Below are 17,810 nucleotides of genomic sequence, written 5' to 3'. Positions count from 1 at the left end.
TCATGAAATGTAGCTACTAATGGGCCCCATCATAGATAAGGAGACTGAGGCCCAGAGAGGTCCTGTATCCAATAGAGGCCCCAGCTGACTTCCAGCTGCCTGACCAGCCACGTAAGGCTGAGTTCTGTAAGGCAGGTGAATGTTGCCAGTTGGAGTATTAATAGTAATACCAGCTGGTATTTCTTGAGTTCTTAATACATTCCAGACATTATTCTCCATCTTTTTAACCCCATTTATTCTTCACAACTCCTCTGTAAATGAGGTACCTTTACCATCTTCTTTTTACAGATGAGGAAACTGAGGCTGAGACAGAGACAGATCCAAGTTCAAGGAGTCAGCATGACTTAAATCTTGGCCTCTCCAAAACCAGAAATTAAGCTTTTTGGTTTGGTCATGGTGGTGGACAGTGGGTGGTGGGTCTGGGGTGGGGGGAGTAGGTGACTCACTTGACAAAATCTAGATTCAACCCAGATTTTTTTTTTTTTTTCACTCACTGGCAGAACTTCCTCCTTTTTTCTCTCCACCTATTTTTCTGATTCACTCTCCATCTGTTAGTGGGTTCTGGCTTCTGAAGATGTGATACAGAGGGTAGGGTAAGCTGTGGGAGTGGGTAAGTAGACACAAAAGCGTAGGCAGCCCTTAATAAATGTTTTTTGGGAACTCCCCTCGTACCAGGCAATGTTCTGGAGGTTGAATAAAACAGACTGTGTCCCTGCCTTCAAGGGGATTCCATTACAGGGTACATAGGCATGTCAGTGGCAGGTTAGGGGAAGAGAAGGGGATGGACTAGAAAGGGAAGTGGGGGAGGGGGAGGGAAGTTGATACAGACAAGGAAGATGTGGCCAGTGTCTGTAAGGGCTATAAAGGAGATGTGTGAGAGAGTGACTGGGGAGCAAGGCGAATGGAGACAGTGAGGACAGGGCAGGCCTGGCTCAGGAACTGAGGTGAGACCTGGAGCATGGAAAGGAGCCAGCTGAAGGTATGGGGGGAAGAACATTCCAGGATTCTTTGGGGAACAGCACAGGGGAAAGTCATGCAATCCATGTGTTGGAGGAACTTAGGAGAAGGCCAGTGAGGCTAGAGCAGGGTGACAAAAAGGAGTCAAGAGAAAAAAACAATTAAAAAAAAAAAAAAAGAGTCAAGAGGAGATGCCAGAGCCAGCTCACGAAAGGTCTTGTAGACCATGATGAGGAGTTCAAGATTAATTGTAAGAGGAAGAGAAGACATTGGAGGAAGTAACAGTGAAGCCTGGGAGGCAGCTCATGGTGGGAGCCCAGGTGGCTCAAGCAGTTTAGCACTGATTCTGGAGACCCAGGATCGAGTCCCACGTCAGGCTCCTTGCATGGTGCCTGCTTCTTCCTCTGCCTGTGTCTCTGCTTCTCTCTCTCCTCTCTGTGTATTCTCAGAAATAAATAAATAAAATCTTAAAAAAAAAAAAAAAAAGGAGGTTCTGGCTCAGAAGCAGGTGATGATGGTCGTGTGGACTAGGTGGGATTCAGAGAGGAGGCAGTTGGGAGGTGACTGAGTGACGGAGGTACCATTCTCTGAGGTACAGGAGACAAGAGGTGGGGGAAGAGGGGGTTCTAAGGTGAAGTGGGGATAGAAATCATGAATTCAGTGTGGACATGTTGACTTTGCAGAATCCGTGGCTGGTCAGGCAGCTGGAAGTAGATGCCTGGGAAGAGAAACCAGACCCTGCCACCTGGGACCCATAGGCCACACCTCTTCACAGATGGGCAAGGTAGAGTCCAGAGTCCCTGCTTGAAATTTTGAATTGTTTTCATTTTTTTGAAATTGGTTATTGACACAAATCCACAGATATCAAATAAAACTCCGGATTTCTATTTCCTCTTCCAAATTGAATGCTCTAGCCACACTGGACCCACATTCTGGTTCCATGGCAGACTGTGGCCCCTCAAAATAGGGCACAAACTCTCCAGCTGGTCTAACCCTAGTAGGTCTGCTCAATGCTTGGTCCTGGTGGTACTGATTTCAATCTCTGGCATGGGCAGGAGGTGATACCATAGAAGTGGAAAAAGTTGTCCTGAGACAGAGCCTAGACTTTGGATGGACCCATGCAAGTGGCAGTTCAGCTGCTTCTCAATCTTGCAACCCAGAGTGTACCACTTAACTTCACTGAGTCTGTCTTGTTTTTTCTGGAAAATGAGGATAACAATTCCTATGTGGAATTTCATCTATGGGAAAGCTCCTAACACAGTAGCAGACACGGAAAAGGGGCTCAAGCAGTGTTTATTTCTTTCCCTTTCAATCTGATGAGCACCTAGTCTCAGGAAATCAGAATGGTCAGGCCATAGCAGAGGCTGAGGTGAAGAGTTCAGATTCTGGCTCTACCACTTGCTAACTATTGCAACCTCCTATCTGTAGGATGGGAACATCTATCACACCAAACTTGTGGGAATTAAATAAGTTAAAACAAAGTGTTTAAAATGGCATGGCACTGGGGGATTCCTGGGCAGCGGTTTAGCGCCTGCCTTTGGCCCGGGGCGTGATCCTGGAGTCCTGGGATTGAGTCCCGTGTCGGGCTCCTGGCATGGAGCCTGCTTCTCCATCCTCCTGTGTCTCTGCCTCTCTCTCTCTATCATAAATAAATAAATAAATCTTTAAAAAAATAAATAAAATAAAATGGCATGGCACTGAGTAAGGATTAGATTGGCCCTTGCATGTGGCTGGCCATTAGAGTCTTCTAAGGACATTTTATTTATTTTGCAAAAAGATTTATTTATTTATTTTAGAGAGAGAAAGAGAGCACCAGCTAGAGGGCGGGAGGGAGAGAGAGAAAAGCCGAAAGAGTCCACAGTGAGTACTGAGCCTGAGGCAGGGCTTGACACAGGGCTTGATCCCATGACCCTGAGATCAGGACCTGAGCCAAAACCAAGTCTGACTATTAACCAACTGTGCCACTTAGGCACCCTTTCTCTATCCTCAGAGATCTTCTCCAAATTCATCTGGGGTGGAGCCCTCGTATAGGTATTTTATAAAATCTCAAGTAATTCTATGTACAGCCAGGAATAGGAGCTCCACAATAGAGAGATAATTAAGAGCATGGGCTCTGGAGCACAACTTCCTGTGTCCAAATCCAACTGAGCCAATAAATAGATGTGTGAACGTGGGCAAGTTCTTAACCTCTCCTGTTAAATTGGGTTAATAAAAGGACCTAGGAGATTGTGTATTTTTTAGATGCTTACAGCAGTGTGTGGCAGCTAGCGGGCCCTTGGCAGACCTGGGCATCAGCATCCCTCAGTTCCCCTATTTCTTTTTTTTTTTTAATTTAATTAACATATAGTATATTATTAGTCTCAGAGGTAGTTTAGTGATTCATCAGTTGCAGATAACACCCAATGTCCATTACATCAAGTGCTCTCCTTAATGCCCATCATCCAGTTACCCCAACCCTCCACACACTTCCTGATCCCCTGTTATTTCCAAACTGACTGTAGCCACTGTAGGCCTGCATCCAGTTCACACTCACGATCTCCCCACAGGGGCCTGGATGCCTTGAACATCCCTCTCCTAACTGCTAGCTGTCTCTTAAAGTTGTTGATCCTTCTATTATTCAGCTGTTTTTTGTTTTTTTTTTTTAAGATTTTATTTATTTACTCATGAGAGACACAGAGGGAGAGGCAGAGACACAGGCAGAGAGAGAAGCAGGCTCCATGCAGGGAGCCTGACATGGGACTCGATCCTGGATCACCAGGATCAGGCCCTGGGCTCAAGGCAGCACTAAACCGCTGAGCTGCTGGGGCTGCCCTGCACTCTACAATTTTTTTTTAATATTTATTTTATTTTTATTTATGATAGACATAGAGAGAGGCAGAGACACAGGAGGAGGGAGAAGCAGGATCCATGCCGGGAGCCCGATGCGGGACTCGATCCCGGGACTCCAGGATCGTGCCCTGGGCCAAAGGCAGGCGCCAAATCGCTAAGCCACCCAGGGATCCCTCAATTTTCTATAGTGAGTAAGTAATTCACAGGGAAAACAAGTGAAAAAAAGGAAAGCTTTCACATGACTTTATGTCCTCTTAATCATCTTACTGCTTTGTGCCTTAGTCTCTCGTTTCTATCAAAAACATTTCTTTAAATTTTTACTTATTTTATTTAAAGATTTTATTACTGGGACGCCTGGGTGGCTCAGTGGTTGGGCATCTGCTTTCGGCTCAGGGTATGATCCTGGAGTCCCAGGATCGAGTCCCACGTTGGGCTCTCCATGGGGAGCCTGCTTCTCCCTCTACCTGTGTCTCTGCCTCTCTGTGTCTCTCATGAATGGATAAATAAAACTTTAAAAAATAATATTTTATTATTTTTTAGTTTTTAATTTTTAAGTAATCTCTACACCCAAAGCAGGGCTTGAACTTATAACCCTGAGGTCAAGAGTCACATGCTCTTACCAAATGAGCCAGCCAGGTATCCCTCTATAGAAATAATTAATTAATTAATTAATTAGAGAGAGAGAGAGAGAAAGAGAGGGTCTTAAGCACACTCCATACCGTGTGGAGCCTGACTTGGGGCTTGATCTCACGGCCCTGAGATCATGACCTGAGCTAAAACCAAGAGTTGGATACTTAAACCAACTATACCACCCAGACGCCCTTATAGAAAAATTTAAAAAAACTGTCTCCACTGGTTGGTACTGTTACTTCCCCTCCCATTTACTACTTGATCCACTACAATCTGGCCTCCTTCCCAACCTCAGAGGTGACCCCACCCTGGAAGGATCAACAGTGAAGTCTTAGTTGCCAAATTCAGTGGCTTCTCCTTTTTCCTTGTCAGAGCTTTCTGCAGTATCAGACATGGTTGGTGCTTTCCTCTTTCTGTAAGCTTCCTGCCTGTTCTCTGAGCTTCCTTTCTCCCCTTTGTCCAGGGACCTAACTTTTCTGACCATTTCCGGTTGGTCCCTGCAGGTTCCTCTCAGCTTAATGTTCCCTAGCTTTGGGCAGCTAGCCCCTCCCTCTCTGCATACTCTTGAGTGGCCTTAGCCACTCTTGGCCTGTATGATCACATCCACATGCCAGCTCCTAGATCCCAGCCCTGGCCTCTTGTATGGGACAAGTCAATCCAACTTCCTTTTGAACACCTTCATTTGGATGTCCCTCAAACACTTTACACCCAAAGGTCCAAACTGACTCATCATTTCTACTTTCTCTCAACCCCCACCAACTTTTCCTCCTTTGTTTCTTCCCTGGGAAGTCATCATTGTCTCATTCTTTCTCTCACCCCCCACATGCAGGTGGTTACTAACACCTATTGGTTCCAATTTGAAACTGTCTGGAGCACATCAGCTCCCTGAGGATTTGTTCTGGCCCTGCTCTGCAGGAGCCTCCCCACCTGGACGATCATAGCATTCTCTCTGACATAGCATCCTCTTCCTGGTCTTTCTCCTCCCCGTCCATACCTTAACATTTTTCTGATTTTTCATTCCTTCAATCAACAAACATTTGCCACGCACAAACGCTGCTCCAAATACTATGAGGAGTGGGATGCCTGGGTGGCTCAGTGGTTGAGTGCCTGCCTTTGCCTCAGGGCATGATCCTGGAGTCTCAGGATCGAGTCCCACATCAGGCTCCCTGTATGGGGCCTGCTTCTCCCTCTGCCTATGTCTCTGCCTCTCTCTGTCTCTCATGAATAAATTAAAAAAAAATACTATGAGGAATAAACAATACAGATTGACCCCAAATAGGTATATAAATAATCTAGGGGATTTTAAATTGTGGGGATTGCTATCAAAGTAAGCAGGGAGATTGAGAGAACGTAGGGCATGGGAAGGAGGGTTTTTCTCAGAGGTGGTCTTTGCCCTGGAATAGTCCCCCAGATGAACATAATAGTTGCCCTGATGGAATTGGGGGCAGTGATGATAGTAAAGAATGTGCCTGGGGACTCCACTTTAGGTTGGGAGCCAGGAAAGGCCTGTTAGGAATGAAGGATGAGAATGAGCTCGGCAGACCTGAAGGAGATGCTTTCCAGGTAGAGGAAAGAGTTAGTGATAAGGCCCCACAGGGTTCCTGGCACACAAAGGAGCCCAAGATGTCTGGAGCACAGTGAGTGAGGGGCAGAAAGAGGAGGGCAGGAAGATCATGCCTGGTAGCCCTGATGGTGGTGGTAAGGCTAGGTTTTATTCTGAATGCCATGGGAGGCTACTAAGGAGTTTTTAGAGGCACCTGGGTGGCTCAGTTTGTTGGGCATCTGCCTTCAGTTGGGGTTGTGATCCCAGAAGCCTGAGATCAAGCCCTGAGTCAGGCTCCCTGCTCAGTGGGGAGGAGCCTGCTTCTCCCTCTCCCTCTGCTGCTCCCCTGCTTATGCTCTCTCTGTGTCAAATAGATAAATAAAATCTTCTTAAAAAATTAAAAAGTAAAGAGCTTTTAAAGAAGCCACATTTGACTTTATCTCAATACATTACTCCCTCCAGGTGCATAGGTTGGAGAACATCTGAGGGTGAGGTGGATAGTGTGTCTGAATGCTAGGAAATTATTGCAGTGGTCAGGCAAGTCCTGTGGGTTGGGCTGGGAGTTATCAGTGCAATTGGAGAGGACCTAAACCTTCCTTGGGTCCCCAAGTCCTGCTTGCTAGCTCCATACTCCTTGGGATGACCATTTGGTTCTAGCTTCCCTCTTCAGCCCATCTCCCATCATTTCTTCTTTGTATTTGCACATGTTGTACTTTCTGCAATGCTCTTCCCCACTTTCCCTTTGATTTATCCCTGAGACCAGGCTCAAATACCCCCTCCTTCCTAAAGCTTTTCAGGAATTCTCCAGGGAGGGCCCTTTGAACTTTTTTAGGGCTTAGGTTATATCTCTAGGATAATATCTATCAAAAGATATACATGGTCCCACTATGGAATAATTCATACAGGTCAAGAGTACAGTCTTGACCAGCCTGTTATATTCAAAATCACCTGAAAATGTGTAAGTCCTTGATCATAAGAACAGATACTAATGTGGGTAGTACATCTCATTTGATCCTGGAAACAGCCCCGAGGAGTGGTCGCAGTAGGAAAATCATCCCTATTTTACAGATGAGTAAATCAAAGCTTAAGTTAGATGAGACTTGGCCAACATCTCATCCCAAATTCAGTTCCATTGTTGACTCCTGGGTCTCCTCACCTGTCCTCAAATCAAGAACTTGTAAGACTTCCTGGTCACCTCTTCATGGTGGAGGAGACATCCAACAGAGAGATGACTCACAGGAGGTGGCAAGATGGGGAAGCAATTCTCCTTCCCCCTCAAAAAAGTGCCCCCCACCTCATTTTTCCTACTAAGAAGAGCAACCATCTCAGCGATTAGACCCTTAGACTCTGCAGAAAGAGTGCCTGAAGTGAAAGCCTGCCCATCTCTACTATTTACAGGTTATATGACTTCTAGGAATTAGTTAACTTCCTTGGCCTCCCTGGGTCTTTGTTTCTATTTTGTTTGTTTTTGATCCATAAAACAGCAGTCAAAAGAAGTTACTTAAGTAGGATTGCCGGGAATATTTACTATAGGAGACAAAGCATCTTCCCCAACGCTTACCTTATAGGAAGGTCTTAATACTTGCTAATTAGTATTACTGGCCCCAGGAATCTTCTTCAGCATTTTTCAACTATCACCTCTTTTAACACTCACAACAACCTATGCCTTCGGCGACATACAGGCTTGCAGCTGTTAATAACGCCCCCCCCCATAAGTCAAGACTTGAACCCATAACCTCATGACCAGCCTAGGCTTGGCAAACACGCGTGGCTCAGAGAATGCAAGCAGCTTGCTCAAGGACTCGTGACCGGTTACTGACTCTATACTCAACCAGATCTTTGATTCCGAATTGATAGTTGGGCATAACTTCTGAAGGTCTGCAACACGTAAGCTCCATAAAACTGGATTTGGGGAAAAGGAATGGGCAGTCCTCCAGAGGAGTCGAGAGACCGGCTTCTGCCCCTGATTGTGGATGAGGCGAATCTTTAGCTCAGACCTCTTTCTCCTCACCGTCAATTGGGGGAAGAAGAGTCATTAGGGTTCCCAGAGCCCTTCCCAATACTGACTCTACAGAACAGAAGACCCCGGCTCAGGTAAAGGCTCACTCAAATCCCTCCGGCTGAGGTTCATCCTCCGCGGGGCCCGCAATAGGGACGCGTCCCCTTTAAGGCGCCAGCTCGCCGGCGGCGGCGGCCGGAAGTGTTGAAGCCCGGCCTGGCGGCGGCGGTGGCAGTAGCGGCCGTGGCGGCCTCTGCGCATGCTCCGTCGCCCGCCCGCCCTGGCCGCTCGCCGCCCGCCCGCCCGACGGAGACGGTGAGGAGGGGGAGGGGTGGGCGCGCGGGCGCGGGCGCGGGGTGGGGTGGGGGCGGGGGGGCGGGCGCGGGGGCCGCGCGGCGGCCGGCGAGGGCGGGCGGGCGCGCAGGGGGCGGGGGGCTGCTGCCTCCGCGGGCGCCTCCCCACGCCCTGTGCGTGCCGCCGCCGCCGCCGGGGAGCGAGCGGACGTCGCGGCGCCGCGGGGGGGTGGGGGGACGCTGCCGCTGGGTCCGCCCGAGCAGCCGGGCCGCCCCCAGCGCGGCCGGCCGCGCCGCCCGGGCTCGGCCCCTGGCCGAGGGCGGCGGGCGCGGGCGAGCGGGGCGCCGGGGGGCCCCGCGCCCCCGCACCGGGGGCCCCGGAAGTCCTAGTCTGAGGGGCCCGGAGGGGCCGGAGTGACTCCGGACTGAGAGGCCCGGACGCCCAGGACCCCGGCGAGGGGTCCGGGGATCCCTGGGTATCCCCAGAGGCGGGGCCCGGGAGCTGTAGGCCCTTAGACGCCGAGCTGGGGAGGGGCCTGGGTCGCGCTTGGTTGGGGGCGGGGGGGCGGGGGGCGGCTGGAGAGGGAGGGTGGGACGAAAGGTGAAGGAAGCCCGAATGCCCGCCGGGAAGGAGACCCTCAGGAAGCGTGGCGGGAGAGCAGGAGCAGAGAGTGCGTTCTGCTGAGGGAAGGAGGCCCGGGCTTCACCCGAGGGGCGCGTTAGAGGCCTCGGCCATTCAGTCCGGGGGAAAAGAAGCAGGTGCTGTTCGGAAGGCGTGGCGACAGGGTGGGTGGTGGGAGCAGGGGCCGAGGAAGAAGAGCTCCAGAGCCCCTGCCTCGCCAGAGGTGAGGGGGCGGTAGGAAGGCGCCTCAGAGCCTCCTCAAGTAGGACTGGGAAGGGACCAAACCTGTGAGGGAGCGAGTACTTTCTGATACATAGGTAGAGAGGCAGGCAGCCTGGTGTGTCGGGATGGGAAAGCCCATGTGTTTAAGTACGAGGGAGAAGATCGTTTGAGTGACCCCTCCTTTCTGAAGTGGCAGGGGAATTGGCCAAGTGTACCGTGAGAGGCAGGGACGATGACAGAATCTTACCTGAGGGTCCTGGAGAGTGACCCACCAGACTAACGCCTGTCAAGCCTTGACCTGGGGATCGGGGGAAGGCTCCACCATCCAAGGAACAGGAGAAGGTCTGAATTCTCTTAAGATGAGAGAAATCTCAGAAGGACTTCTACCAGACACAGAAGGGGCCTTGTTTGGGGTCTTATCTAGGAGAACCAAGAAATGGGATTCCTCCTTATCCTGGAGGATTAGGGAAACAGAGGGGTCAGATCATTCTAGACTCACGGAGTGATCCTTTTCTCCTTTGCTTCTGCTAATGGTTACCGAAGTGCTTTGGGGGGACTTTTTCGTTAAATGGTCCCTAATTTATGAGCCTTTAACAATTCAGAATATTTAATATCTACTGACTTGATAACTTTTTCGTTAGTCAACCATTTATTCACATTTACTTCAACAAACATGTATTAAATAGCTAATTTGTATTCAACTTCATTGGGTTGCCTTGGGCCCCAAATTGGTCTTGTCCTAAGCAGAAGTCCTCTAGATTCCAGTGTGATGACCCTTCAAAGAACCCTTTCATCTGGTTACTTCCCCCAAACACTTACACAGTAGTCTCCAATATATGACTTATCCCACACTTCATTTGTTTTGGCTGTGTCCCTCACAGTGGTCCTGTGTAGCTTTCTTGTTGGCTTTATTACATCTTATAGTGGTGCCCTGGATCACTTACTGAATGTATGGGAAGGAATGAAAGAGACCAAAAAAAAAAAAAAAATCCAGGAGTTTTGGCCTCAAGTAATAATAAAGTTTTAACTTGGAAATTTCTTAAGAATAGAGTCTACAGTTGGGGTACCTGGATGGCTCAGTCCATTAAGTGTCTGACTTCAGCTCAGGCTCCCTTTCAATGGGGAGCCTGCTTGTCCCTCTTTCTGCCCCTAGCTTCACTTATGTATGCTCTCTCAAATAAAATCTTTATTTTTTATTTTTATTTTTGTAAATGGATGTTTTTATTTTTAAAGATTTTATTTATTTATTTATTTATTTATTTATTTATTTATTTATTTATGAGAGATGCACAAGCAGAGGGAGAAGGAGGCTCCATGGAAGGAGCCTGACATGGGACCCGATCCCCAGTCTCCAGGATCAGGCCCTGAGCTGAAGGCGGCGCTAAACCGCTGAGCTGCCCAGGCTGCCCTCAAATAAAAATCTTTAAAAAGAAAAAAGAATATTTAACATAATATACACATTACAATACAATGTGGAATAAATAAATGCATTTTGGGGTTAGAAATTTTCAGGATATGTGCTATATCTTTTATTCCTTTTCAACTACCAACTCTGATGTCCCTCCAGTCATGTGACACTCATGTTCCTGCCATGTTTTATTTTTATTTTTTAAGATTTTATTTATTTATTCATGACAGACACACAGAGGCAGAGACAGACAGAGAAGCAGGCTCTCCACAAGAAGCCCGATGTGGGACTTGATCCTGGATCCTGGGATCACACCCTGGGCCAAAGGCAGACGCTCAACTGCTGAGCCACCCAGGCATCCCTCCTGCCATGTTTTAAATATCAGTATTCAGGGGTGCCTGGCTGCCTTAGTCAATGGAGTGTGGGACTCGACTTGGAGTCATGAGTTTGAGCCTCATGTTGGGCATAGAGATTACTTTAAAAAAAAAAAAAAAACAGCAAAAAAGAAACATTAGTTTTCAGAACGTAAGTCATGAATTTAATCCAGAGTAGGTCAGATGTCATTTGTTTTTCAGTAGCTTATGTGAGTCGTCACGTGCCTACTTTCAAGATGTCTTTTTTGGCTTTGAAAATAACTACACAATTTTTTTTTTAATATTTTATTTACTTATTCATGAGAGACAGAGAGGCAGAGGCAGAGGGAGAAGCAGGCTCCATGCAGGGAGCCGGACCTGGGCTGAAGGCGGTGCTAAACCTCTGAGCCACCCGGGCTGCCCAAAAATAACTCTTTTCACATAAATTTGACATCTTTCCCTTATGTGTCTTCCCCTAGAATTACAGGGTGTTGTGTGATTACACAATGAATACTCTAAGGTCCCATCCCTGAAATACCCAAAGGAACAACTCGGTCATCTTGCCTCAGGAGTTTCTGTTGCTATAAACAAGAGCTACTTTTCAGTTTATACTCACCTCAAAAAGATGACCTTGCATTTAGCGAGTGTAGTCTGTAGAGCTGGTTTCGGGTTACTTGTTAGGAATGTGGTATTTAGGGAAATAGATATTCAACCTATACTTGCTTCTCTAAAGAATGTAAGAATTGCCATGTTGGATCAGACTTGTGTCTCTTACTGACACTAAGAGACATATTGTGGATGATTATAATTACCTTCTCAGGTAAACTCAGAAGGTTAGAGAACATTCCTCTTGGGTTCCAAGGTATGGAAGGGCTAAGGAGTAAAATATGAGTTCCCATTGAGGAAAGTATTTTTTTTATTTTATTTTATTTTTTTTTTGAGGAAAGTATTAATCAAGTAGTTAGTCAACCACTTATTCAGAGTGTTGTAGAGAGGACTCAACCTTAGAGTAGAAGGTTAAAACTAGAAGCATCCTTCTAATTCTCCTCCTCTAATCCATTAATTTACTTAAGCTATTTTTAAAACTGTAAACCACTGTTTTAAAATAATAAATTCCATAAGTTTGTTACATGCTATAGCTTGTACCTTTTAAATTCATTAAGTATGTAATAGTAGTGCTTGACTAGTGTCTTACAAATATTAGCTGTGATTATTTTCATTCAAGCTACATTTTTATGGTTCAAACTTTGAAAGATATCCATTGGTTCAGTTATTCTAGGATTTGATAGCATTTGTATGCTTCGTCATATCCTTTTTTGTCTTTTTCTATACTCCAAGGTCCTAATTGTTTTGGTTCTGCTGGCAGCCAGCTGAACCAGTCCATTGATTCTCTTTTTTATTGCTAGTTTTATTTTTTTTATTTTTTAAAGATTTATGTATTTATTTATGATAGACATAGAGAGAGAGAGAGAGAGAGAGAGAGAGAGAGAGGCAGAGACACAGGAGGAGGGAGAAGCAGGCTCCATGCCGGGAGCCTGACGTGGGACTCCATCCCGGGACTCCAGGATCATGCCCTGGGCCAAAGGCAGGTGCTAAACAGCTGAGCCACCCAGGGATCCCCCCTAGTTTTATTTTTTTAAAGGTTTATTTATTAGAGAGGGGGGGAGGGGCAGAGGGAGAGTATTCTGAAGCAGACTCCCCCATGAGCTCAGAGTGCTGCAGGGCTTGATCCCAGGGCCCTGATATGACCTGAGCCAAAATCCAGAGTCATCTGCTTAATTGACTGAGCTGCCTAGGTGCTCCCCATCCCCTAGTTTTAAACCTTTCATTTACAGAAGTTAAGATAGTGTACTGTAATATCTTACAGTTAATTTTTTTCTCTAGTATGTAACAATGTCATGCATATCTTTCCCTTCTTTAGTTCTGTAAGAGCAGATCTTGTCCTGTCCCTTTTCATATCCATCAAGCCCAATAACTCTGTGCCTGACGTTTAGTAGAAACTACACGTAGTAAATATTGTGTGTGTGAATTACTCGTCTTGCCCTCAAAGACTTCCAGAATTTCCCACTTTTCTAAATTAAGGGATATAAATTTGTTAAGTTAGGCTAAACTTATTGCCTGTCATTATGGCCAGTTCAACAAATATTTACTACTACACAAAAATTTATTACATACAGTTATGTGCCAGATTTCCTTAGAAAGTTTTAGGTGGAGAGTTTTGTAAATTAAACTCTGATTGTTAAAAATTTTATTTACTTCTGTGTCCTGGGTACTGAGCTAGGCATGAAGAAGAAAAGCAATCTTTGCTCTCCCAGGATGTACTGTGCGTGGGGAGAGGCTGACAAAGTGGGGGTAATGGTTATGAGAGGAGTGCTGCAGCAGGTTCCAAGGGAGCAAGAACACAAGGTTAACATCTAGTCAAGGAAGTCACAGGCCTCCCTGTGAATGAACATTTTGTGTGTGTTTGGTATGTATTTTTAAAGATTTTATTTATTTGACAGAGGGGATAAGCAGGGGGAGTGGCAGAGGGAGAGGGAGAGACAGACTCCCCACTGATCAGGGAGCCCAATGTGGGGCTCCATCCCAGGATCCTAGGATCATGATCTGAGCTGAAGGCAGATGCTCAATTGAGTGAGCCACCCAGACACCCCCCCATACCAACACTTTTTAAGTAAACTCTATGCCCAATATGGGGCTTGAACTCATGACCCTGAGATTGGGAGTTGCATGTTCTACCAACTGAGCCAGCCAGGCATCCCAGGAAGTGATGTTTTAAATAAGTTATAGAAGTTTAGCCTCTTTGGCTAGTCACTGCTAAACTTCTATAACTTAGATGCACCTAGAAGAGAATTCTAGGTAGAGGAAACAACTGAAGGCTCAGGTGAGGAAATATTGAGAAACTGAAAACAATTCAGTGACAGGAGCCCACAGTGTGAGAGGAAGAACTATGAGAAATCAAGCTAGCACAGTGGACAGGGGATAGTTTTGGAGAATTCTGTAAGCACTGTTAAATGCTTACACTTTAATAGCAAAGAGAGTCCACTGAAGGATTCTGAAATGGGGAAATGGCCTGTGGCCTTTAGTAAGATGACTCTGTTGATTCTGTAGATAATGGAGTGGAAAACAAGACCAGATATTAGGATATAGATGAGAGAGAAGCAGCTGGAAAAATTCAAGTAACAGTGTGGCATCTTAGGATATGGTGGTAGCAGCACAGATGGAAAATGGGGGGTGGTTAAAAGAGAAATATAGATGATAGAATGGATAGGATTAAAAAAAAAAAGAAATGGATAGGATTTGGTAGTGGATTGGATTTAGAGAGAAAAGAATGAAAATGAAAGAATGAAACTCCCAAGTTTCTTGGGGTTTCTCAAGTCTTTAGTTTCTGACTTGAGAAAATGGGTAGAGGATTGTGCCATTTACAGAGGCAGGAAACAGGTTTATGAGAGAAAATGAGTTTAAGGTGCCTACAAAATAAATGTTAAGGTGCTTTTGGGTGCAGGAGGTATAGCATATAGCAGGAGGTATAAATAACAAAGTTTGAATGTGAGAATCATAAAAGGCAGAAGCATACCTCTGATATGAGGAATTTAGTCAAAAACAAAAGTTGATTGAATCAATGTGTCAGTGCCATGATAAACAGTGCTGTGGGAAACAAGCTTTTTAAAGAAGCAGCTCCTGCCCTTATAGAATTAAAAATGCCCCCAAAATTAAAAAACAAAAAAAGAGAAGCAACTCATGGAGAGTATAGTGCAGTTATGGAGATAGAGGTCTGTTCAGTCAACTATAATACAAAGCACAGTGTGATAATCATTAGAGGAGAGCTACAAACCAAGTGTTAGGGGACTAAAGACAAGAAAATGGTTTGGCAGGGGCTTTGCGGAGGAGTGAGCTTTGAACTGAGCCTTGAAAGGAGAAGGAGACAAGAAGAGAGTTTGGGCTTAAGGAATAACAAAGGTATAGAAACCTGAATGTACATATTGTATGTGCAGAGTATAGGGGGAGGCTGGTATGGCTGGCAATTAAGATTCTTGGGGAATTACAGTTGTAGATGAAATTGGAAAACTATTTGGGGGCTAGATGAGGGAGTTTTGAGGGCTGTGCTTAAGTATGCATATTATAGGCAAACAAGTGCTGTGACACAGCAAACAAGTGCTGTGGATTCAGTTGTTTGACTACCAATCACATACTCAAACATGCATCCACCATGTGCCTACTCTGTTCAACATGTCCTAATCATCTCACGTATCTAAGTAAACACAGTGGCTCCTACCTATACTCTCTTAAGTGACTCCTTTCTTTGCAACCGTGAGGACTAACTGCTGCAGAATGTCCTGGGGCCCTCTGAGTTTTCATTAAAATTGGGATAATGCTTTGAATTACATTAGAGTCAAGGAGCATATGGTGCTGGACACGGCTATCCCCAACAAGTCTGCAAGGGAGATGTCAGGCAAAATCATCCCTCCATTCAGTCTGAGGCAAAGAGGTAGTAAGAAGTTCCTAGAGGTCGTGCAATTGGATTCAGTATTTATTAAACAATCATGTAATGCAAGTCATTCTTCTTCCTACACAGTTTATTTCAGTTAGCAGGTACTTATTAAGTAATTCACAAAGGACAGAGCACTTAATGAGGTGTAATGGCTGGTTGCATAGAAAATAGATTATTCCTACTTTCTTGGGGTTTATTTGGGATGGAACTAGTAGTGTGCTGTAAATCAGTTTTCCAGAAAAAATAAAAACAAACAACAACAAGAACAATCTTGATTTGTAGTGCTTGCCAATTTCTGTGGTGTATAAACTCCCAGCATCACTGATTTCAAGCTACTAATTCGATGTCCCCAAACTTGGAGTTGGGAAGAGATGTGCACTGTTGGTTCTCAAGAGCAGGCTCCAGGGTGCCTGGGTGGCTCGTTCAGTTAAGTAACTGCTTTTGGCTCTAGTCATGATCTCAGGGTCCTGGGATTGAGTCCCACATTGGGCTCTCTGCTTAGTGGGGAGTATGCTTTTCCCTTTCCCTTTGTGGTCTCCCTCTCTCTCTTTCAAATAAATAAATGAAATCTTAAAAAAAAAAAAAAGAGAGAGAGAGAGAGAGAGAGAGAGCAAGCTCCAGTACAGCACTGGGTGAATCATATATACTAAGAAGCCCTAAATCAACAAGTGAGTACTAAGGCATTTCTGGAAAGATCAGAGCCTAGGTCAGCTGCTTCTCACAGTTCCCATCCTTTCAAAGGACCACGATCTTGGAATTGGTAGTCATAATTATCTTGGTGTTGCTTTCCTATGGTAGCCATCTTTTCATACCAAAGTCATTGGTGCTTCTTGTTTCTGACAGCAGTCCAGCTATCTGACTTCATGTGAAAGATGGCTAATGCAGAAGTGAGTGTTCCAGTGGGGGATGTGGTTGTGGTACCCACTGAAGGAAATGAAGGAGAGAACCCTGAAGACACTAAAACCCAAGTGATCCTGCAGTTACAGCCTGTGCAGCAAGGGTAAGTTACTAGAGATTTGGATATTGTGAAAAATTTGGGAGGTTTAAAGAGTGGGGAAATTATAACTGTATGATTGCTTAGCATGAGGGAACATTCAACATCAGTCTCTCAGAGCTGGCTAACATCTTTATTAAGTATTATGTGCTATATTTGTCATTGTAATACGACAGTGAATCGTGTCCTTGTCTCTCTCCCTCTTGTCTACTGTAAGCTCTTTGAGGATAAGTTACATGGTTCCTTCCTCTTATTTATCCACACTGTCTAGCACAGGGTCTTGGTACATGTTTACCAAAAGACAGTGTAGTTAGTCAGAGGAGGTTAGGCAAGGCAATTACAAAAGTTTTCCTATCAGAAGCAGTCTGGACTCTAAGAGATGGGCAAATTTTTTTTTTAAGATTTTATTTATTTATTTATTTATTCATTCATTCATTCATTCATTCGAGACACACACAGAGAGAGGTAGAGACACAGGCAGAGGGAGAAGCAGGCTCCATGCAGGGAGCCTAACGCGGGACTGGATCCTGGGTCCCCAGGATCCCGCCCTGGGCTGAAGGCGGCGCCAAACCGCCAAGCCACCAGGGCTGCCCGAGATGGGCAAATTAATCAAGCTTAGCTTATCAAAAAATATATATTAATGACCCTACTATTATCTAGGGTATTACAAAGCATTGGAAGAAATATAAATATAGCACATGGTTCCCACCATCATGGAGCCTGCAGTTTAGTTGTGCAAACCAAAATACATATATGTAAATAAAGAGGTCACTTCGCAAAAATCTAAAAAGTGCCAAGTATTATGGTTAGCAAGTAGCTTGAATTCAGAGGATCATTATGAATTTGAAAGAAGAGATAGGATCTTTTATTTATTTAGTTATTTTAAGATTTTATTTACTTATTCATGAGAGACACAGAGAGAGGCAGAGAGAGAGGGAAAGACAGGAGAAGCAGGCTCAAAGCAAGGAGCCCAATATGGGACTCCATCCTAGGACTCCGGGATCACACCCTGAGCCTAAGGCAGAGGCTCATCTGCTGAGCCTCCCAGGCATCCCGAGATAGGATCTTTTAAATGGTATTGAAGTTTAAATAAGAATTAGATCTACAGGGCAGCCTGGATGGCTCAGCTGTCGTGATCCTGGAGACCCAGGATCGAGTCCCACGGTGAGCTCCCTGTGTGGAGCCTGCTTCTCCCTTTGCCTGTGTCTCTGCCTCGCTCTCTCTGTGTGTCTCTCATGAAGAAATAAATAAAATCTTAAAAAAAAAAAAAAAAAAGAATTAGATCTACAGAGAGGAGGGAGGGGTATTTTATCTTCAATGTATGAAAGATTCTTTTTTTTTTTTGAAAGATTCTTTATACAGTTAGAAATGATCTTGGGGTTCCTGGCTGGCTCAGCCAGTAGAGCATGTGACTCTTGATCCTGGGGTTGTGAGTTTGAGCCCCGTGTTGGGTATAGAGATTACTTAAAGA

The 17,810-nt window shown here is 45.4% G+C and overlaps 1 protein-coding gene across 9 annotated transcripts in view; it reads left to right on the top strand.

Moving 5' to 3' along the window:
- The first annotated feature begins 857 nt into the window (after positions 1 to 857).
- The window catches only part of GMEB1 (glucocorticoid modulatory element binding protein 1), a 43,351-nt gene continuing 26,398 nt past the window's right edge, over positions 858 to 17,810 (top strand). Inside the window, exons 1-3 of one of the 9 annotated variants that reach the window (XM_041767893.1) lie at positions 858 to 979; positions 1,641 to 1,741; positions 16,189 to 16,345. In XM_041767893.1, coding sequence (XP_041623827.1) covers positions 16,218 to 16,345 — 128 coding nt within the window. In that variant the 5' untranslated portion in view covers positions 858 to 979; positions 1,641 to 1,741; positions 16,189 to 16,217. Of the gene's footprint in view, positions 980 to 1,640; positions 1,742 to 7,682; positions 8,054 to 8,161; positions 8,274 to 8,860; positions 9,438 to 16,188; positions 16,346 to 17,810 lie in introns of those variants that run through there. The other 8 variants (XM_041767890.1, XM_041767896.1, XM_041767891.1 and 5 more) reach the window with 8 other exon arrangements.

Source organism: Vulpes lagopus, chromosome 8, assembly GCF_018345385.1.
Source record: "Vulpes lagopus strain Blue_001 chromosome 8, ASM1834538v1, whole genome shotgun sequence".
Lineage (NCBI taxonomy): Eukaryota > Metazoa > Chordata > Mammalia > Carnivora > Canidae > Vulpes > Vulpes lagopus.
This window is presented reverse-complemented; position numbering and strand designations above follow the sequence as displayed.